Genomic DNA, 22,666 nt, shown 5'->3' with positions numbered 1-22,666 from the left:
TCCCCAAATTAATCAATCTCTGTAAATCCCTCCTTTTCACGAGTTACACTGCTCTGATTGGCCGTTTACCGCGTACAGCACGCGTCGAAAACAAAAACTCCCATTGCCATAACAACAACAGCTCTGCATGTCCTGGGGAGTCCTACACCGTAAACTAAACACAGTAACGAACAATGATGCCGATTTTACCATATCAATCCGAGCGTGAGTCCGACGATGAAACACTAGAATAACTAATTATTCAACCCGAACCTTCATCGCAAGGACGACTCGAGCAGGACGTTTCAGTGATTCACTTCTCAGTTTGAGGAACATTATGAGATGTTGCAATTCCTCACCATCAGCATTAACAAGTGCATGTCCATCAACCGATTATTTTACTTGTGCTAATTTATTTACTGAGTATGTTTCTAATATATTGCGGTGAACGTGTGGAAACTGTATCAATAACAGTGCATGTTTGCAACATACATTAGCCAAGCTCTAGCGTGAATGACTGATGTAACATACAATACAATACAATATACTTTATTGTCCCCTTAGGGAAATTTGTCTTGGGCACATATGCATATATGTATATGCTGCATTTTTAAATCACACAGACCAACAATAAAAAAAACAGTATAAAAACAAAAACACTCATTGCTAGCTAGGGACGATCGAGTCTTTAAACTTGTCATTCAGGATTCTAATGGAGGTAGGCACGAAAGAGTATTTATATCGGTTAAGTCGACATTTGGGCACTCTATATCTTCTGCCCGAAGGCAGAAGGGCATACTCCGAATAAAGAATGTGGGAGGGATCCACCAGTATTCTGTGTGCCCCTCTGTACACAGACTGCCCGTACAGTGTTTGAAGCGATGGATGGTCTTTCCACTCCACAATTTTCATGCCAGTTTTGATAATGTAAGAGAGTCTGTTTTTTAACTGTACAGAGAGGTTACCGTACCAGGCTTGGATCCCGTACCTGATTAGGCTCTCCAGAACAGCCTGTTAAAATACAGTCATAATCGTTTTGCTGACACCATACAGCCTGAGTCTCCACAGAAAGTAAAGTCTTACTTTACTTCCTGAGTAAATAAACAAAAACATTATGTAAATAAATCCTGAATATAAACATTGGTAAAACAAATCTTGCTCCATGCTTAATCTTTCCTCAAAGTAGTGAGAACGACAGACAATCTGCATTAATAGACACAGTTTTATGTAATAGTCACACGTCGGAGGCGGTACAATCCTAACAACCTGCGTACCCTTCCGATGTCTTCTAGTACTATTTTTTATTTTCCTATTGGTCTCTGGAATTGCCAGTCGGCGGTAAACAAAGCTGATTTCATTACATCTATTTCTAGTCATTTAGGTCTCAGCCTTTTGGCCCTGACTGAGACCTGGATCAGACCAGAGGACACTGCCACACCGGCTGCGCTCTCCTCTAACTTCACTTTCTCACACACCCCTCGCCTGACTGGAAGGGGTGGAGGTACTGGTCTGCTCATCTCAAATGATTGGAAATTTAATAATTTACCACCTCTGTGTAACAACAGCTCATTTGAATCACATTCTATTACCATCACCAGTCCTATTAAAATCCATTGTGTAGTTATATACCGCCCCCCAGGTCAGCTTGGCAGTTTCTTAGAGGAGCTTGATGTGCTACTCTCTTCTTTCCCCGAGGATGGCACTCCTCTCATAGTTCTTGGAGACTTCAACATCCACCTTGAAAAACCTCAAGCTGCTGATTTCCACACTCTGCTTGCCTCATTCAACCTCAAACGAGTATCGACTGCGGCTACTCACAAATCAGGTAACAAACTAGACCTTATCTACACACGCTACTGCTCCACTGACCATACTCTAGTCACTCCACTGCAGACCTCAGATAACTTCCTCCTCACTCTCACCCTCTCGTCTATCCTCTGTGATCTCATCCACACTTCCTCCACCAGATCAGCTCTCATGCACTAGATACTAACAATGCCACTTGGACAACATCTGCCCCCTTTCCTCCAGGCCAGCCCGCGCCACGCCCTCTGCCCCCTGGTTATCTGATGTTCTCCATGAACATCGTGCTAAACTCAGGGGTGCAGAGAGGAAGTGGCGCAAATCAAAGATCATACTAACCTTGGTCTTCATCAATCCCCCCTCTCTTCCTTCTCTGCTAACATATCTACTGCTAAAATGACATACTATCACAACAAAATTAACAATTCTTCTGACTCTCGCATGCTTTTCAAAACCTTCTCCTCTCTTCTTAACCCTCCTCTTCCTCCTTCATCAACCCAAACAACCCAAGATAGTGATTTTGCCACATTCTTCATAAACAAAACTATCACCATCAGCGGCCAATTTACTAATCCACAAATTAACACACACATTTTACCAGCTAACACACACACTGTACCCTCCTTCTCCTTGCTTTCAGAGACAGAAGTCTCCAAACTCCTCCTTTCCAAACGCCCTACTACCTGTCCGCTTGATCCTATTCCCACTAACCTACTTCAAGCTATTTCTTCCTCTGTTATACCCACACTCACACACATCTCTTCACACTGGTACATTTCCCACAGCATTCAAGCAGGCTCGGGTAACCCCACTGCTTAAGAAACCCACTCTAAATCCAGCACATCTAGAGAATTACAGACCGGTATCCCTTCTTCCATTTGTCGCAAAAACACTTGAACGAGTTGTTTTCAACCAGATCTCCTCCTTTCTTACGCAGAACAACCTCTTGGACAACAATCAGTCTGGCTTCAAAAGCGGACACTCAACTGAGACTGCTCTGCTCTCAGTAATTGAAGCTCTGAGACTGGCAAGAGCCGTTTCCAAGTCCTCAGTTCTCATCCTGCTGGATCTGTCTGCTGCCTTTGACACAGTTAACCACCAGATCCTCCTGTCAATCCTAAAGATGAAGAGGATCTCGGGAACTGCACTCCAGTGGTTCAAGTCTTATCTCTCGGGAAGGTCCTTTAGGGTGTCGTGGAGGGGTGAGGTGTCTAAGACCCAACATCTAGCTACTGGGGTGCCTCAGGGCTCAGTGCTTGGACCACTTCTCTTCTCCATCTACACGACATCACTAGGCTCTGTGATTCAGAAACATGGCTTTTCCTACCACTGCTACGCTGATGACACACAACTCTACCTCTCATTCCAGCCGGATGATCCGACGGTAGCCTCTCGCATCTCAGCCTGCCTGACAGACATTTCTGGCTGGATGGAGGACCACCACCTTCAACTTAACCTTGCGAAGACAGAGCTACTTGTAATCCCGGCTAACCCAGCACTTAATCACAACTTCACCATTCAGCTAGGCTCGTCATCCATAACTCCATCAAGATCAGCCAGGAACCTTGGAGTTGTAATTGATGACCAATTGAATTTCACAGACCACATTGCTGGCAATGCCCGGTCATGCAGATTTGCCTTGTACAACATCAGAAGGATCAGGCCCTTCCTATCAGAGCATGCTACACAACTCCTTGTTCAGGCGCTTGTTCTATCCAGACTGGACTATTGTAATGCTCTCCTGGCCGGTCTCCCAGCTTGCACTGTCAAACATCTGCAACTGATCCAGAATGCTGAAGCCAGAGTGGTCTTCAACGAGCCGAAGAGAGCACACGTCACTCCTCTCCTCACGAAATTGCACTGGTTGCCGGTTGCCGCTCGCATCAAATTTAAGTCACTGACGTTTGCCTACAGAACAACCACTGGCACTACTCCCCTGTACCTAAACTCACTACTTCAGACTTATGTGCCATCCAGAAACTTGCGCTCTGCAAGCGAGCGGCGTCTTGTGGTGCCAACACAAAGAGGCACAAAATCTCTTTCTCGGACCTTTACCATGACTGTTCCCTGCTGGTGGAATGATTTGCCTAACTCAGCCAGAGCTGCTGAGTCCGTAACCATTTTTAAGAAACTGCTGAAGACGTATCTTTTTCGGCAGCACTTGATCCAGTACTACTAACACTTTCTTATCTATTAAAATAAATAAATAAATTGCATTGGATTGTACTGTGAAGGGTCATAGCACTTGCATACTGTTGTCCTACTGCTAGTTTAATTGCTTCTATTGTTTCTCATTTGTAAGTCGCTTTGGATAAAAGCGTCTGCTAAATGAATAAATGTAAATGTAAATGTTGCATAAACTTCACATTCAGCGGCCCCATCGCTTCAGTAAATGTTCTCTTGCACGCACTGTGAGTTTGAGTCAGTCGCGCTGTCTGTTTGAAAAGCAAAACGCATGTTTTTACTCCAATCTCATTTCATAACGTCATAACAATTGTAAACATTTGAAGTAACATTTGATAATCAATTATATTTTTACTCTAGTGTAGTGTTACTGAAGTGTTTAACGATTTATAGGCTGCCTAGCTGCTATAGGCTTGTTATTATTATTGTATGCAGCACTGCACGTATATGCCTACAAGACACAACAAGGTGTTCATTACATAGGCTATTTTTTTTAAATCGCAATTTTTACCCAAGTTTAAAAATCTAAAAATGTATTCCCACAATCGTGCAGCCCTATAGTTTATCTTGATATCACTATGTTCACAGTTGTTTTGTTTTTGTTTTTAACAGGGACCAGATGAGAGACCACTGTCCTGCTGACTTAAACATTCACATGATTCTCTGTACGTGTAGGCCTACATGGTAAAATGAAAAATCAAACAACATGGAAATGACATCATATAATATATAAGCAGTGTTGACAACAGTAAATTCTCCTACACAATAGGACACATACATCACTCACTCGGATGTCTATTTCATGTTGTGATGTGCTCATCTGCGATACTTATCAACGATTTTCCTGTCAGATGTTAATAGACATTTAGCATTTTAAAGATGTATATGGTTTATGTAAATCCAATTTAGAGATGTGGTGGCGCCAATATTGTTGCTGCATACCCCTCTGACACTGGGTAGTTGCGCCCCTGAATTTACATAAGCCCCGCCCCCGTGAACACGCAGGGTTGTTGTAGTCGAGCACATTTATGAGTCAACAGTGTGTTTTTGCTAACCCTCAAAAAGTGACAACTTTAACATTCACAAATATCATGGAGTATTTTGAGCTAAAACTTCACACACACACACACACACACACACACACACACACACACACACACACACACACACACACACACACATCAGAGATTTATTTTACATCTTGTGAAAAGGGCATTTTACCACCCCTTTATTCATTTTCAGTTTCTGCTCATGTAAATGTTTTACTTTATAGTGATTCATGTTGTTATCATAAGATCAAACTAGATTAATTTGGTCATATTATGCAGCTGTAATTATTTATCTGTAGTGGTTTATGAAGATGAGTGTCATCATTAGTGATTGTTTTTGTGTTATTGATGTTTTATCCATGTTAAATAACAGTATTGTCTTACAATTGAGCAGTTTAATAGTCTTTAGTCATCTATCTGACTCAAATAATGTGTTTCTAACAGCAAACACTCAGAATAAAGTGAGATGATCTGCTGATGATCCTGAATGGCTTGTTGAATGAGTGTTGATAGTCTGAGGCTCATCAATATTAACAGATCTGCTGAAAACACGTTTATTTCATGACAATAGTTCCTGTTTTCACCTAATTTATTATGCTGATGTCTTCAGATCTCCTGTAAATTGTCACTTAAAGCTCATTTAATTGGTGTCAGCAGACTGAGGGGTTTTGTTGGCTACTAAGTTTATTTCTGTGTTTATGTTTACTGTTTTTCTTACCATTATTTATATTTGGAAGAATTTAAAGTATTTATATAATTTTCTATATTTCTAGATACCTGGATTTATAACGAAGAAGCAGAATGTTAGGATTAGCAATAGCCTACAATAAAATAAAAAAAAATGAATTGGCATCAGTTACTGTACGATGAATAGATAGACAGACATAAATCCTTATGTAAAAGGTTAAAGAATGACAAATATTTTTGCAACCTTTCATTTTCTATTTTGTGGGTATGTGAGTTTATTTCACCAAAATCTTGTATTGTTCAGTCACTTCGTGGTAGCTCACAGGTATTGGGAGAGTTGTTGTTGTGTAAGTGCGCCCTCTATCGGATAGAGGCTGGCGGTGGTCATATACTGACTTACAGCGTTCGTTTCTCAGTCTGCATATTCTTCTGGACTGAGAGAGGTATGTGTTCACATCAGTGCAATGTAAGCTTGAAATATACCGGTTGTAACTTTAGCGCACATGTTAACTTGTACTTGTATTTTATGTTGAGTGCACATACGTTTAGTTGAGATGTGTCAAAAACTGCTGTTTTGAATGCTTAAGGAATTGCTAACATAGCTAACGTTTATAGCCTCGTGGTTTGTCGCCATTCTGTCGTCTTGTAATGAAGCCCACAAGTTTCAGTCTTCCTTTTTCTTATGCTAGGCTGATTCTGACTGGAGATAGAATCCTGAACTTTTGCTCTCTTTGACATTGTACCGGTATGTACTTCCAATACAAGGTTTAGAATATAATGTGTATTTAAAAGTTTTCTTGTATTGATTGATGTTCAATGGCACTGAACAGCCCAGATGTAAAGCATACACATTTTGCTTCATGCATGTTACTGTATGTGTTAACTAGTGAAAGGAAGATAGTTTATTTCATGTTGTATATTGTTAATATAAAACATTAACGTTATTACACATCATTACCCATAGTTAATAACAGAACACGCAATATGACACATAGCCTACATGTGAAATACACTAGGGCTGCAGTATCGATTCTTTTAGTAATCGAGTATTCTACTGATTATTCCATCGATTAATCGAGTAATCGGATACAAATATATCCACGTGAACAACAGCCTTTAAAATGACTTAAAACACAAATAGGTAACACTTTACAATATGGTTCATTAGTTAACTACCTTAGTCAACATATTAAGAATGAACAATACTTCTACAGCATTTATTAATCCTAGTTAATATTCATTTCAACATTTACTGATACATTAATCAAAGGTTGTATTTGTTAACATTAATGTACTGTGAACTAACATGAACAAACAATGAAACTAACATTAACAATACAGTTACAAATGTATTGTTCATTGTTAGTTCATGTTGGTTAATACCAGTGTTGGGGTAGTTACTCAAAAAAAGTAACTAGTTACTAGTTACTTCTGTAAATTGTAATGAGATTACTTTACTAGTTACTGCATTTGAAAAGTAACTTCACTACTTATTACTTTACTTTCCCGTTTCTTAATTTACCGTGTAGATACATGGACAAACATCATAGCCCTATCATCATTTAGCCTGCATGTCCGCATAGTGTTTATAAATGTAGCCGATAAAAATGGCATGTAAAACCATATAAAATAACAATATCCCTGTCTGCACAAAGAAATATGCCTCACTGTAAAATCTACAAAAAACAGGATTATGTCCGTGGTGGTAGACACATGATCAGGGCTGGACAGAGATAAACATTATATTTTATTTTGACGGAAACTGCAAAACTGAAACTTTCTTCTCCATCTGTATTTTGACCATAGACCGTATATAAGAGATTTTGACAGATACACTGACACTGCACGCTCGCTCAAAGCCCAAAGGTGGAGGCATTTAAAGATGTGATTGGGCCAGTCCAGTGTCAATCAAGAAAATAACCAATGGGCCAATCTACGTGTTTCATGGGCCGGTCTGTCAGAAAAAAAACTAACGCTGACTTTTTTTAACCAATGCATTACACCGGCACTTACCCAGCGCCGCCAATTAAGCAAAACAAAACGAATGGGCCGCCGATGCACGAGTTTTATGAGCCGTTAAGACAAACGAACAAAAAAGTTTTAGATGCATCGGATCGGCCCAAAAAGCCGTGAATCTCCCGGTAGTCCCGATGGCCAGTACTTGCCTGCCAGGGCATAGAGTGAATTTCTGGCAAATATTTTTGTCCTTTCGAGCAATAAACTGAAAGTAATGTGAATATCTCCACTGGCCGAAACTCGCGTCTCCGTCTCTATCTCCATTCCTCTCTGTTCTTCGCACCAGCAGCTACGTCACTCAAATCGATCTCTATGGCAACGGTGCCCAGGCAAGCACACACACACAGGCGTGCACGCACCACTTCGACAGATCAGAGCTTTACACACATGAAAACACGGCTTGGGTAACGCAGGAAAGCGCGTTCCTATAGTCTAGTAAAGTAGTATAGTTACTGATATTTTTAGTGTAATGCGTTACTTTACTTCGTTACCCAAAAAAGTAATATCGTTACTGTAATCCGTTATTTTGTAACTCGTTACCCCCAACACTGGTTAATACATTAACTGTTAACTATTGAACCTTATTGTAAAGTGTTACCTAAATATATAATAACATTAACAAGCAATAATTATTTGTTTAAATTAAAGCTGCAGTCCGGCAGTTTTTTGGGTTTAAAAATATCAAAAAATACATTTTTGAAAAAAAACGTAACCAGCCAGTGTTCAAAACGATCTGCTTGCCTTACCTCAATTTAAAACGGTAAGCTTGTAATAATGATTTTAATTCCAGTGGTACTGGTGGATTTCCACGGAAATTTTGAGCATGTCTTTGCGTCATTACGTCACTTCTGTACACATAGAGAAGGAGTCCCCGGCTAGCATGTGTGGATGATGGAGGTGGAGATTTAGCTTAGCACTTGGTATGGCGGATCCCGAAAGTTTAAAGCGACAATCACCAGTGACAACTGGAGATTCACCAGTTGTAAAACCCAAAGACTTCGGACTTCAGAGTGGCTACAGAAAAAATATATTTTTCACGTTTTGACATGATATAGCAATCGTTAGATTTAATCAGCATGATATAGCCTACTGCAATGCTTCCCCCCACCCCCCGAATTTGGTCAGAACAAAAGTGAATGTTACTTACTTGTTCAGATGACATTTTCCGATGAAAATTCTAATGTTGACACTTTCAAAAAGTATACTCTGACATTGCTGATGACAGTACAGCATCCACAGCGACGCGGCAGCGACAGGTTCTCCTCAATACATTGTGTTCATCCGCGCTGTTTCATGCCGATTTACTACCCACGCACAGTTAATAATTCCGCGAATAACTGCAATTGCAGATTTCGAACAGAGATGGCGACAAAGAGGAAAAACGACGGACTGCAGCTTTAAGTATCAAATTAATCATATGTTTTTTTTTAACAACGCTGTTAAAATACACCATGTAAAATAAATTATAAACTAATATAAACATAACTGTTCAACATGTAGGCTACATTACGTAAAAACAAATGCCTGCAGAGTGCACCAACGGTCTGGTTACACTACTAAGGCATGATCAAATCCTTGTTTAATATTGGCCAAACTAAATTTAATTCAAATGTCGACTTAATCTTTAATATTTGGTCTCTTCTGTACGATATGCAACAGATGCTGTAATTTCTTGAAAAATAGCATGTGCAGTGCACGTCAAAACATGCAAACTCAGTGCAAGGGTTAAACTTTTATTTTGAAATCGCGATGGACAACAATTAGCATGTATTTCAGAAAGATATTTATGTATTCTCCTGTGTTAGCGTATATTTATAAATTAGTTGCGTTACGAATCTTGTGAAGTGGCGCACACTGCGTGCAGATGACTGTTATTGTCATGATTCTGCCATCTAGTCCTTGTCTTTCTTTAAGTCTTGAGGCAGGATCATGACAGACCCATGTTTTATGTGCAAACACATGGCCTTGTTGGGCCATGTGCTTGTGTTGTCTCGTCATCTAGCCCCGCCCTCCTTGTTATCCTCGTTTTGTCATTATTGCTTTACCTGTGTCACCTGTTGTTATCATTAGTCTCGTCATTATTGCTTTACCTGTGTCACCTGTTGTTATCATTAGTCTCGTCATTATTGCTTTACCTGTGTCACCTGTTATGTTATCGTTAGTCTCCCTATTTAATCCCCTTGTGTTTTCTGTCCTGTGTCGGTTCATTGTTAATCCATGCCAAACCTTTGTCAGAGTCTGTGAGTATCTTGTCAAGAGCTGTTGTCCTGTTGCACAATTGCCTTTATTAGTTGTTTGTTTTGTTGTAGTTATCTGTCACAGTCACAGTCTAGTTAGTCTCCATTGTTCTGTCTATGTTCTGCCCCCTCGTGGGCTTTGTTTTCCCCGTTATTTGTTTAATAAATCGTGTTGCCCTGACTACTATCTGCGATTGGGTTCGTCCTTCCTCACCATCATAACAGAATGAACCGACCAAAGAAGAACCCAGCAGACAGAATGTCTTCCTATGTCAAGCATAACCCAGGTGACCTTATAGATTGGTGGCACAGGACCATCACTGACTCGAAGAGGGGCAAATTCCCGATTCCCTCCCAGGAAGAGCTATCAATGAGGGAGTATGCCCGGGTTGCGAACGAGAGGAGGTTTTTCCTGCCTGATGTCCTCCTAAACCGCTACCTCATTGCGGGTCTCAACTCTCCTCCACCCCTGGCTGAACGGGAGAAGCTGGTTTGCCGTTCGTTCACTGATATGGTGGATTGCTTATCTCGGGGAGAGTCACAGGCACCCACGAGCTCATCTGCCAAGCTGCCTGTGATCCCGGAGGGTCGTGTATTAGCTGTGGTCACACTTGGGGACCAGGCTCACACCGCTTCGACTCCTGAGGCGTCATCTCCGCCCATTAGCCTCGGCGGTAAACGTGGAAGACGTCTCTCGTGGGAGTCCGCTTCGGAGTCCTCCGCTACGGAGTCAATCCTTCCTGAGGCTGCTCTTTCGCTACCTGTAACGGATCCTGTTGAACTTCCCCAACCGGCTGCGAACCTGGCAGAGGCTTCTGCTCCGCGACCTAGAAAGAAGAGGAGGAGGGGAGTCTCTTGTCCTTTGTCATCCCCTGTGTCTGCAAGCGCTGTCCCAGAGCCTGCTACGGATGGCGCTGTCCCTGAGCCCGCTGCAACCGAAGGTACTGTTCCTGAATCGGCTGCTGAGGGCGCGGCTCCAGAGTCTGCAGCAGTAAGGGCTGTTCCCGAGCTTAAAGTCGTGAGTGCTGCAGAGAGGGAAGCGGCCGATTCAGCGGCTGAGGCTGTTTTGCGCTCAGTTTCAGCTAATCAAGAGATGCCGGTCGTCATTGCTGCAAGAACCCTGTCAGAGTACTTGTCCCGTCTCGTCAAGATCCTAGAAGTCCCTGTCAAGCCCGTCTTGTCCCCAGACCCCGTGCCTAGAGCTGCAGAGAGGGTTGTTCCTGAGTCGGCTGCTCGGATTGCTGTCCCTGAGTCGGTTGCAGAGAACGCGAATCCTGAATCAGACATGAGAAGCGCATCTTCCGAGTCTGATGTGAGGAGCGCTGGTTCTGATTCGTCTGCAGAGTTCTATGACCCCGTTCCAGCTCCGCAGCCTGCTGCTGCATTGCCTCTCTCCACTGCCCAGCCACCTACTACATCCCCTGTCTTGAGTCCTGCTTCATCTCCTACTGTTTCCCCCATCAAGATTAGTCCCGTATCGTCGCCCCCTGTTGTCCCTATCAAGACTCCTATCAAGTCGCCTTGTGTTTCCCCGGTCAGCCCTGTCTGCACTCAGCCCCGAACTGTTTCCCCCAAGACTGTTCCTCGTGTGTCCCCATCCAAGCCTGCCCGGATTCCTTGTCCACAGCCCTCATCCGGAAGACCCAAGACAACAGTCCCACCCTCCCACCCTGGACATTCCCCCATGAACTCTCTTGTTCCTCCGCCCCCCCTCCCGTGTTTGTTATTTTTATTGTTGCACCCCAACCCTGTCGTCGTGTTTTCGTGTCTGCCCTTACTGTTATTTGTCATGTTTAGTTGGTTTGTGTCTTTGTCTCAGTCTGTCATGTCCTGTGTTTGATGTCCCCTTAAGGTGGGGGTTCTGTCATGATTCTGCCATCTAGTCCTTGTCTTTCTTTAAGTCTTGAGGCAGGATCATGACAGACCCATGTTTTATGTGTAAACACATGGCCTTGTTGGGCCATGTGCTTTGTGTTGTCTCGTCATCTAGCCCCGCCCTCCTTGTTATCCTCGTTTTGTCATTATTGCTTTACCTGTGTCACCTGTTATGTTATCGTTAGTCTCCCTATTTAATCCCCTTGTGTTTTCTGTCCTGTGTCGGTTCATTGTTAATCCATGCCAAACCTTTGTCAGAGTCTGTGAGTATCTTGTCAAGAGCTGTTGCACTATTGCCTTTATTAGTTGTTTGTTTTCTTGTAGTTATCTGTCACAGTCACAGTCTAGTTAGTCTCCATTGTTCTGTCTATGTTCTGCCCCCTCGTGGGCTTTGTTTTCCCCGTTATTTGTTTAATAAATTGTGTTGCCCTGACTACTGTCTGCGATTGGGTTCCTCCTTCCTCACCATCATAACAGTTATAAGCCACACAAACTCACAGCACGCAGAGATGGAGTTGGAGAAACCCGAGACGCCGACACGCATATAAATGATGACAGTGCAACTGAAACACGCGTCCGAGGTTTTGCGTTCCCAAATGCACATTATTGGAAACCTAAACTAACAGCATATGCAGAGAGTGAGTGAGTGTGTGTGTGTGTGTAGCAGCGCTTACTGTGAACGGAGCTGAGGTACTTTTAACACAATCTGCACGCATTAAAGCGTCATGCTTCTCGGTGAGGAAAAAAACCCTCTCAGCACATATTTTTTTTAAATATTTTTTTGCACATATCACAGCCTTATTGATTTCATGATAGCACTATGCCATATTGTGATTGTAAATGTTTTTAAATAGATCGCGTAGCCTTAGAAAACGATGTAATAATGCGGTTCATGGATTCTCGTCTGTGGAATGCGCCACTTCCGGTATTTTGCCGGTTACTCGAAACGGGTAAATTGCAATCGAGGATTTTTTTAAATCGAATACTCGACTTTAATCGAGCAATCGTTGCAGCCCTAAAATACACAAGCCTAATGCGATATGTTCATAATTTTTCTGTAGCTATTTTATTTTCTGAGTCTGCATTCTTCTTGACAGAGAGACTGATTCTGATTGAAGATCGTCAGTGTCCTGTCATCAGTGCACCAGAACACTACGCAGTAGTCGGCGAAGTGCAGACCGCGCCAGCTACACTTAGAAGTGTCATCTATTATAAAAACAAACTCAGTAATTGATACTTTTGATTTTGGCAGATCAGCTCCTCAAACTCTGGAATTCATCATCAGTGAAGCTCCTCCCACTGCAATCACATCATCAGTAAAGCTCCTCCCACTGCAATCGCATCATCAGTGAAGCTCCTCCGACTGTATTCGCATCATCAGTGAAGCTCCTCCCACTGTATTCACATCATCAGTGAAGCTCCTCCCACTGTATTCACATCATCAGTGAAGCTCCTTCCACTGCAATCACATCATCAGTGAAGCTCCTCCCACTGCAATCACATCATCAGTGAAGCTCCTCCCACTGCAATCACATCATCAGTTAAGCTCCTCCCACAGTAATTCTCCAATAAATGCTGTAAATCCCCATCAGCTGCAAGTGAAGACGAGCATGAAAGCATCAGGAAGAGCTGAAATCTGCAAAGACTGAGTTTATTAAAGAGGACAGTGAGAACACGAGTGATCCAGAACCCTGCAGAATGAAACACACTGAAGATCCTGAAGAACAAAGAGGTTGGTGTTTATTCTTCATTCATTCATGATGCTGGAGAACATTCATGTTAGAAACATTCAAGCACTTCATCACTTTTAGATAAACAGTTCAACTGTGAAATGGCTGCAAAAGTGGTCAGTAAAGGGAGGTTTCGTATTGATTGTTAACATCAGGTCAAACTCAATTTAAATATTTTACATTTATTTTATATATGGTTTTCAATTTGTAACAATTTTACCAGCATTTTGACCTGAATTGTGTGCGTATTTTTACTATAACAAATAATAATTCCAAAATGTACAAATTTACAATCTACTCCACTTTACTGCAAACATTTGTGTTCGTTCTCACAGAGAAATTTGATCTTGTGTTTCTTGTCACACATGCGTGTGAAGTCAACTGAAGAAGAAGTTTAGTGTGAACGGCCCTTAATAATTAAAATGTTTTAGTAGTTTTTAACATAACTATATATCAATCTAAAAGTTGGTGTCAATATAACAACTGGAAGATCAGTGTACCTCATTCATGGAAAGTGTCAGGGACGTTTAATTAATTTATAAAAATACATAAATTGTTGTAATATTTTATAGCAGTTGTCTGTTACATCTGGGATAATTTGTATCCCCATTCACTCCATATTTCTCTCTTCTGATTATTTAGAAAATTTTAAAATGAGTTTTTCTTTCATGTTAGACCCGATTGAAGAGAGCGAGGAGAGTGAAGAACTGAGAGAAGTGAAGGAGGAGAGTGAAGAACTGAGAGAAGTGGAGGAGAGTGAAGAACTGAGAGAAGTGAAGGAGGAGAGTGAAGAACTGAGAGAAGTGAAGGAGGAGAGTGAAGAACTGAGAGAAGTGAAGGAGGAGAGTGAAGAACTGAGAGAAGTGAAGGAGGAGAGTGAAGAACTGAGAGAAGTGAAGGAGGAGAGTGAAGAACTGAGAGAAGTGAAGGAGGAACATCATGTCAAACCTGCAGAAAAACCGAGTCGATCAAAGACTAAAAATACATTTTTAAAGAAAAGAAAAGACAAGAAATCTTTCACCTGCACTCAGTGTGGAAACAGTTTCGCATGCAAACGTAATCTTGAGCGTCACATCAGACTTCACACCGGAGAGAAGCTGTTCACCTGCACTCAGTGTGGAAACAGTTTCACAACCAAACAAATTCTTGAGCGTCACATGAGAGTTCACACTGGAGAGAAGCCGTTCACATGCTATCAATGTGGGAAGAGTTTCAGTCAATCAGCAAACCTTAATGTTCACATGATAATCCACACTGGAGAGAAGCCGTTCACATGTGATCAGTGCGGGAAAACATTTCTTAGGGCATCACACCTGAAGATACACCTGAGAGTTCATACGAAGGAGAAGCCACATTCATGTTCTGTGTGTGGAATGAGTTTTTCACAGCTACAATCTTTATATACACATCAGAAAACTCACACTGGTGTGAGAGAGTACATGTGCTTTGAGTGTGAAAAGACTTTCATTACAGCGAACGGTTTAAAAATACACCAGAGAATTCACACTGGAGAAAAACCTTACAAGTGTTCACACTGTGACAAGAGATTCAATCATTCATCATATCTGAAAACACATGAGAGGATCCACAGCAGAGAGAAGCCGCACACGTGTGATCAGTGTGAAAAGAGTTTCTCTTTTAAAACTCACCTGAAGCGACACATGAAGATCCATGCAGTGGAGAAACCACATCACCGCAGTCTGAGATCACAGTAAGTAGTTAATCTTTATGTGCTGAGAAACAAAAGCTGCTTTTCCACCTTCGGAAAAGGTTCCAGTTGTGTTTCCACTTGAGGCTGGTACGGCACGGCACAATTACAAAACGTTCTCGGCCCTGAACTCTCAGCAAACCGCGCCGAACCGTGATGGTAGATTGTGTGTACTAGTGGTGGAAATTTTTATTCTTTCCAGAGATTTGTTAATTTACAGTTCATTCACTAAAATTATTCGTTCATTGCTTCGTTCAGTGACATTTTCTTTCTATTACATAAACAGGTGAAAAAGAGTGTCTTAAGGCCCTTGCACACTGAGTCCAAAATTCACGTCCGTAATTTCCACACGTTAAAAAATAAATACGACCTCACGTTATGTCAATCACGCTTGCACACTGCCCCCGAAACTTTTGTCCGTCTTAAAGGTAGGGCAGGGATAGGCAACTTCGGTCCTTGAGGGCCACTGTTCTGCAGAGTTTAGCTCCAACCCTAATTAAACCTGAACAAGGCAATCAATGTTTTCAGGATTACTAGATAGATACAGGTGAGTTGATATCAGGGCTGAAGCTAAACTCTGCAGGACAGTGGCCCTCCAGGACCGAAGTTGCCTATCCCTGAGGTAGGGTATGGGATTTGCAAAACGGCCGGCAGATTTTGAAAATACACAACTCAAATGGTCCTACCTTCTTTCCTCCAACGCTGGCCCTGACTCCACCCATTCGAAGAACATGGACGAGCGAAAACTCAGATGTACCGGCGCGACTTGCACTTACTGTGACTGGGTCACGAGCTTTGAGTATGCGCACGAAGGGGTCACACTAGGGATGGGCGATATGGCCTAAAATCCATATTGCGATATACATTGCAGCCTCTTGCGATAACGATATATATCACGATATATAAATTATAATAAAACCATTTCAGAACAGGTTACACAGACCCTAAGGAAAGCCAAACAATTTTTTAAAGAAAGAAAGAAAGAAACGGTGCATGTAGTTTTGAGAACATTTATTGTGCAAAACTGAAATTATATAACATAATGTTGCAGATAAATAAAATGCAAGTACACTAGCTGCAGAGACTTTGTTTAAATATTAATGTTTGTTTAAATAAACTAATGTTTAAATATTATGGCTAGCAGCTTATAAAAACCCCAAATTCAAAATTAGAATATTGTGAAAAGGTTTTCATAAAGCTGTAAGCCATAATCATCAAAATTATAACAAATAAAGCATTGTAATATCTCAATTTGCATGTAATGAGTCCATATAATATATTAGTTTCACCTTTTACTTTTGCATGATATTCTAATTTTTCGCGGTTCACCTGTTATACGTCAACTAAAGAAAATGCTTCAAGTATAAAAGTTTGTTTACAGTAGTACAGTAGTTACAGTAGTGCCATGCCATAAACAGTGCAGAAGGCACTCCAAATGTAGTTTGGCTATTTTTTTAAAGGACACAAAAGATGCAAAGAGCAGAAAAACTGATGTATTCTCAGTTAAAAAGCAACACAACAACGAATCTTAAAACCGGGCACACACAGAGATGTTGTGTTTACACCACTATTTTGTGAATACGCGCTGGTATTCAGTGACATGTTTCGTTTTGAGGTGGTAGAACAGATTAGTCGTGTGTGTTACCGAATTGTTGCCCCACGCACTCTGTATAGTCTATATAGTTTGCTGCTGCTTGTCGGACGGCTTAAATCCGAACCAAGTCCAAATAATGGATGTTGCACCGATCTTTTTCACCAGCTCCTCCGGTTCGCTTTCAGCCATGATTACTCAAGATGACGACGAATATGATGCGGCTGCAGCTCGTGGCTCTAAATTTCGTGGGTAGATTGCGTCATCAATATGCATTATCGCAATAGGATTAAAATCTCTATCGTAGGCCAATTTTGTATCGTTTATATTGCATATCGTTTATATCGTTTATATCGCCCATTACTAGGTCACGCGCACGAGGGGGTGGGGGGGCGGGGGTATGGTACGACCGCATGATTGACGAACTTACTGTCCAATGATTCTAGGTGGTCTTGGAAATTATTGGCTGGAGTTTTTTATTGAATTATTGCCCCCCCTCGATTCAAAACTTTTTTTTACAGTTTACAGGCATAAGCTGCGTCATTAAACTGTTTTCATTACAATGGTAAAGTGTACATTTATTTATTTTATGCACATATGCCAACTACACGAGCCCAGCTCTATCTGTTCGCCGTCACTATCGTTCAAACAACTGGTTCTTTTCGTTCACGAACAACATGTACCAGTTCGTTCAACTCGCTCACGAATGAGATCTCTCTCTCGTTCAGACTCAATCAACTCGGTCACGGTCAGTGAAGGGCGTATTCGTTCACTACATTCAAGAAAACACATGCTCCGTCACATCTCATACTCGAAGGCTATTGGCTCGAGGTTTAGTCATTATTTGATAGGATGAAAAAGTCCACAGAGCTACCCGGTTCACTGAGCTGCGCATGCGCTGCTAATAGGATTTTAGTGAACGAGAAATTTAAAGTCCAGTCAATGGATTACGAGAACGATTCGTTCACCTAAAAGATTTGTTCAAAAAGAACGATTCGTTCACGAATGTAACATCACTAGTGTTTAGTGACATCGCCACTTAGGATTGGTCACTTGTCTATTGCCTGGCTAAGCGACGTAAAAGCAATTTGAGCAACTTAAACACAAATGAATAATACAATTAAAAGAAAGGTCAGATTATTTCAATAACGTGGTTCGTGTGCTCACCATGCACCGTTCATTTTCAAATGCGTTTTGTCCATAGAAATGTTTTTCTATGGAAGCAGCTTCAACTCGAGCTTAGATGCACCCCCAGTGGGACTAATAATGCTTGGATGATGAGTACGGTAGCAAGATGTCTAAATTATGCAGTTGGAGCTTGGGAGGTGGAGGGACGCCAGAACAGCTGATTTCATTCATTTTCAGATGCGTTTTGTCCATAGAAAAGTTTTTCTATGGAAGCTGCTTCAACCTGTTTTGTTTGTTGCATGGATTGCTCCGCTAAACAGGCGAATAAAAAACTATTAACTGCTAAAATTGTATTATTATTATACAAAAGTCTCATTAAAACGTCTACAAATATTTAAAACTGATCAGCGATCAGGCAAAACCCATAGCCACTTGTTCAATGGTTTGCTGCATGATGGGTTCACAGAGATCATTGACATTTCAAAACGGTTATGAGGCAACGAAGCCTCGTTTACTGAAATCACGTGACTTACGCAGTTTGATACACGCTCTGAACCACTGATTTGAAACAAAGATTCATAAAGGTGTCTGAGCTTCGTGAAGAAGTGTTTTGAAATCTCCCATCACTACTTTAACTACATGAGTAAGACATGATTAGCAAGTTGTTTGCATAAAAAAGTCCATTGAAACTCACTTGATTTAATGTTTCTTTTAGACCCGATGGACGTGAACAAGAAAGGAAAAACAGAAGCCAAAAAATCTGTCTCCTAAAAAACGCTTCACATGCAAATCAAGGCTGAAGATTCACATGAGGGTTCACACTGGGAAGAAGCGAAATGCAGGAAGTCCTTTACTACAGAAGATGAACTGAAAGACCACCAGAAAATTCACACTGGAAAAACCCTTGAAGGCAAAGTTCAGGAGCTGAAGAAGAGACCATAACACTTTTAATAGAGACTTGAATCCGATATTAATTTTGTACTCGTTCTTCATTGATTTTCATCAGAACATCTAGTTTCTCTTCCACTTCGACTCTTCCATGCAAACTGAAGAATAAACATTTTAAGAATCTATTTCAGATATGCTTCCTTACATAATATCTATCCTCTATGATAATGTTAAGGTTTGAGCAATCAAGTCAGGATGATTGGATTAGCAATACAATAGAGTGTTAGAGTGTTGAACAGAGATTGGCTCTGTTTCTCTTGAGCAATCTAGATAAACTGTCAAACTGGTTTTCGCTTGATAGAATCAACTCCTCCCTGCTTTTGTATGCTTTGTTTGAATGTCTCCACCCCCAGAAGTCCCTCCTCCTAAAATGCCCATAAAGATACCAGGTATATACTGTTTAGATCAGACTGTTTGGTAGAACTGCAGACGCGCTCAATAAAGAATAACTTCTGCTTGAACGTGATCCAAATGCTCTCATCCTTCCCCGAGGATGGCACTCCTCTCATAGTTCTTGGAGACTTCAACATCCACCTTGAAAAACCTCAAGCTGCTGATTTCCACACGCTGCTTGCCTCATTCAACCTCAAACGAGTATCGACTGCGGCTACTCACAAATCAGGTAACAAACTGGACCTTATCTACACACGCTACTGCTCCACTGACCAAACTCTAGTCACTCCACTGCTGACCTCAGATAACTTCCTCCTCACTCTCACCCTCTCGTCTATCCTCTTTGGTCTCATCCACACTTCCTCCACCAGATCAGCTCTCATGCACTAGATACTAACAATGCCACTTGGACAACATCTGCCCCCTTTCCTCCAGGCCAGCCCGCGCCACGCCCTCTGCCCCCTGGTTGTCTGATGTTCTCCATGAACATTGTGCTAAACTTAGGGGTGCAGAGAGGAAGTGGCGCAAATCAAAGATCATACTGACCTTGGTCTTTATCAATCCCTCCTCTCTTCTTTCTCTGCTAGCATGTCTACTGCTAAAATGACTTACTATCACAACAAAATTAACAATTTTTCTGACTCTCGCATGCTTTTCAAAACCTTCTCCTCTCTTCTTAACCCTCCTCCTCCTCCTCCTCCTTCATCAACCCAAACAGCTGATGATTTTGCCACATTCTTCATAAACAAAACTAGCCACTGGTGTGCCTCAGGGCTCAGTGCTTGGACCACTTCTCTTTTCAATCTACATGACATCACTAGGATCTGTGATTCAGAAACATGGCTTCTCCTATCACTGCTACGCTGATGACACACAACTCTACCTCTCATTCCAGCCTGATGATCCGACGGTAGCCGCTCGCATCTCAGCCTGCCTGACAGACATTTCTGGCTGGATGAAGGGCCACCTCCTTCAACTTAACCTTGCGAAGACAGAGCTACTTGTAATCCCGGCTAACCCAGCACTTCATCACAACTTCACCATTCAGCTAGGCTCGTCATCCATAACTCCATCAAGATCAGCCAGGAACCTTGGAGTTGTAATTGATGACCAATTGAATTTCACAGACCACATCGCTAGCACTGCCCGGTCATGCAGATTTGCCTTGTACAACATCAGAAGGATCAGGCCCTTCCTATCAGAGCATGCTACACAACTCCTTGTTCAGGCACTTGTTCTATCCAGACTGGACTATTGTAATGCTCTCCTGGCTGGTCTCCCAGCTTGCACTGTCAAACCTCTGCAACTGATCCAGAAGCTGTAGCTAGAGTGGTCTTCAACGAGCCGAAGAGAGCACACGTCACTCCTCTCCTCACAAAATTGCACTGGTTGCTGGTTGCCGGTTGCCGCTCGCATCAAATTCAAGTCACTGACGTTTGCCTACAGAACAACCACTGGCACTGCTCCCCTGTACCTGAACTCATTACTTCAGACTTATGTGCCATCCAGAAACTTGCGCTCTGCAAGCGAGCGCCGTCTTGTGGTGCCATCTCAAAGAGGCACAAAATCTCTCTCTCGGACCTTCACCATGACTGTTCCCTGCTGGTGGAATGATCTGCCTAACTCAGCCAGAGCTGCTGAGTCTGTAGCCATTTTTAAGAAACTGCTGAAGACGTATGTTTTTCGGCAGCACTTGAGCACGTACTACTAACACTTTCTTATCTATTCAAAAAATAAATAAATAATTGTGTTGGATTGTACTGTGAAGGGTCATAGCACTTACATACTGTTGTCCTACTGCTAGTTTAATTGCTTCTATTGTTTCTCATTTGTAAGTCGCTTTGGATAAAAGTGTCTGCTAAATTAATAAATGTAAATGTAAATGTTGCATAAACTTCATATTCAGCGGCTCCATCGCTTCAGTAAATGTTCTCTTGCACGCACTGTGAGTTTGAGTCAGTCGCGCTGTCTTTTTGAAAAGCAAAACGCATGTTTTTACTCCAATCTCATTTCATAACGTCATAACAATTGTAAACATTTGAATTTACATAAGCCCCGCCCCCGTGAACACGCAGGGTTGTTGTAGTCGAGCACATTTATGAGTCAACAGTGTGTTTTTGCTAACCCTCAAAAACTTTAACATTCACAAATATCATGGAGTATTTTGAGCTAAAACTTCACACACACACACACACACACACACACATCAGAGATTTATTTTACATCTTGTGAAAAGGGCATTTTACCATCCCTTTAATCATTTTCAGTTTCTGCTCATGTAAAATGTTATAAGGCTATTTTACTTTATAGTGATTCATGTCGTTATCATAAGATCAAACTAGATTAATTTGGTCATATTATGCTGCTGTAATTATTTATCTGTAGTGGTTTATGAATATGAGTGTCATCATTAGTGATTGTTTTTGTGTTATTGATGTTTTATCCATGTCATAGTGTGAGAAATAACAGTATTGTCTTACAATTGAGCAGTTTAATAGTCTTTAGTCATCTATCTGACTCAAATCATGTGTTTCTAACAGCAAACACTCAGAATAAAGTGAGATGATCTGCTGATGATCCTGAATGGCTTGTTGAATGAGTGTTGATAGTCTGAAGCTCATCAATATTAACAGATCTGCTGAAAACACTCTTTATTTCATGACAATAGTTCCTGTTTTCACCTCATTTATTATGCAGATGTCTTCACATCTCCTGTAAATTGTCACTTAAAGCTCATTTAATTGGTGTCAGCAGACTGAGGGTAGGCTATTTGTTGGCTACTAAGTTTAATTCTGTGTTTATGTTTATGAACTGTTTTTCTTACCATTATGTATATTTGGAAGAATTTAAATGATTTATATTATTTTCTATATTTCTAGGTACCTGGATTTGTAATGAAGAAGCAGAATGTTAGGATTAGCAATACAAATAATTTAAAAAAAAAAAATGAATTGGCATCAGTTACTGTACGATGAATAGATAGACAGACATAAATGCTTATGTAAAAGGTTTTTTGCAACCTTTCATTTTCTATTTTGTGGGTATGTGAGTTTATTTAACCAAAATCTTGTATTGTTCAGTCACTTCGTGGTAGCTCACAGGTATTGGGAGAGTTGTTGTTGTGTAAGTGCGCCCTCTATCTGTGGTCATATACTGACTTCAAGCGTTCGTTTCTCAGTCTGCATATTCTTCTGGACTGAGAGAGGTATGTGTTCACATCAGTGCAATGTAAGCTTGAAATATACCGGTTGTAACTTTAGCGCACATGTTAACTTGTACGTGTATTTTATGTTGAGTGCACATACATTTAGTTGAGATGTGTCAATAACTGCTGTTTT

General features: G+C 41.4%; 2 protein-coding genes across 3 annotated transcripts in view; one reads left to right on the top strand and one right to left on the bottom strand.

Annotated features, from left to right (window-relative positions):
- LOC307000690 (uncharacterized protein) overlaps nt 1–22,666 on the bottom strand; it is a 441,581-nt gene that overhangs the window by 87,479 nt on the left and 331,436 nt on the right. The window lies entirely within an intron of this gene.
- LOC307000852 (uncharacterized protein) lies at nt 6,068–21,909 on the top strand. Of its 2 annotated transcripts, none has more exons than XR_013798097.1 (5): nt 6,068–6,145; nt 13,083–13,562; nt 14,236–15,271; nt 18,703–19,557; nt 20,224–21,909. XR_013798097.1 is itself a non-coding variant. In XM_079616778.1 (5 exons), exons 3-5 carry the CDS (start codon nt 13,529–13,531, stop codon nt 18,785–18,787), a joined length of 1,155 nt encoding a protein of 384 aa, XP_079472904.1. In that variant the 5' UTR covers nt 6,075–6,145; nt 6,392–6,447; nt 13,083–13,528; the 3' UTR covers nt 18,788–19,400. The 2 variants fall into 2 exon arrangements, 1 of the variants encoding a protein (XP_079472904.1); XM_079616778.1 differs by lacking the exon at nt 20,224–21,909 and adding an exon at nt 6,392–6,447 and having other exon boundaries at nt 6,075–6,145; nt 18,703–19,400.

The sequence above is a fragment of the Phoxinus phoxinus genome (genome assembly GCF_949152265.1).
Source record: "Phoxinus phoxinus genome assembly, chromosome: 1".
Taxonomy (NCBI): domain Eukaryota; kingdom Metazoa; phylum Chordata; class Actinopteri; order Cypriniformes; family Leuciscidae; genus Phoxinus; species Phoxinus phoxinus.
Note: the sequence above shows the minus strand (reverse complement) of the source record. Positions and strands in the feature narration are given on the sequence as shown.

What these genes read in the sequence shown, in the direction of transcription:
- LOC307000852 (XM_079616778.1), top strand. Translation starts at nt 13,529, where the DNA reads ATGAAACACACTGAAGATCCTGAAGAACAAAGAG. An exon ending in AGATCCTGAAGAACAAAGAG is followed by an intron (nt 13,563 to 14,235) that starts GTTGGTGTTTAT and finishes CTTTCATGTTAG; the next exon opens with ACCCGATTGAAGAGAGCGAG. An exon ending in CACCGCAGTCTGAGATCACA is followed by an intron (nt 15,272 to 18,702) that starts GTAAGTAGTTAA and finishes TGTTTCTTTTAG; the next exon opens with ACCCGATGGACGTGAACAAG.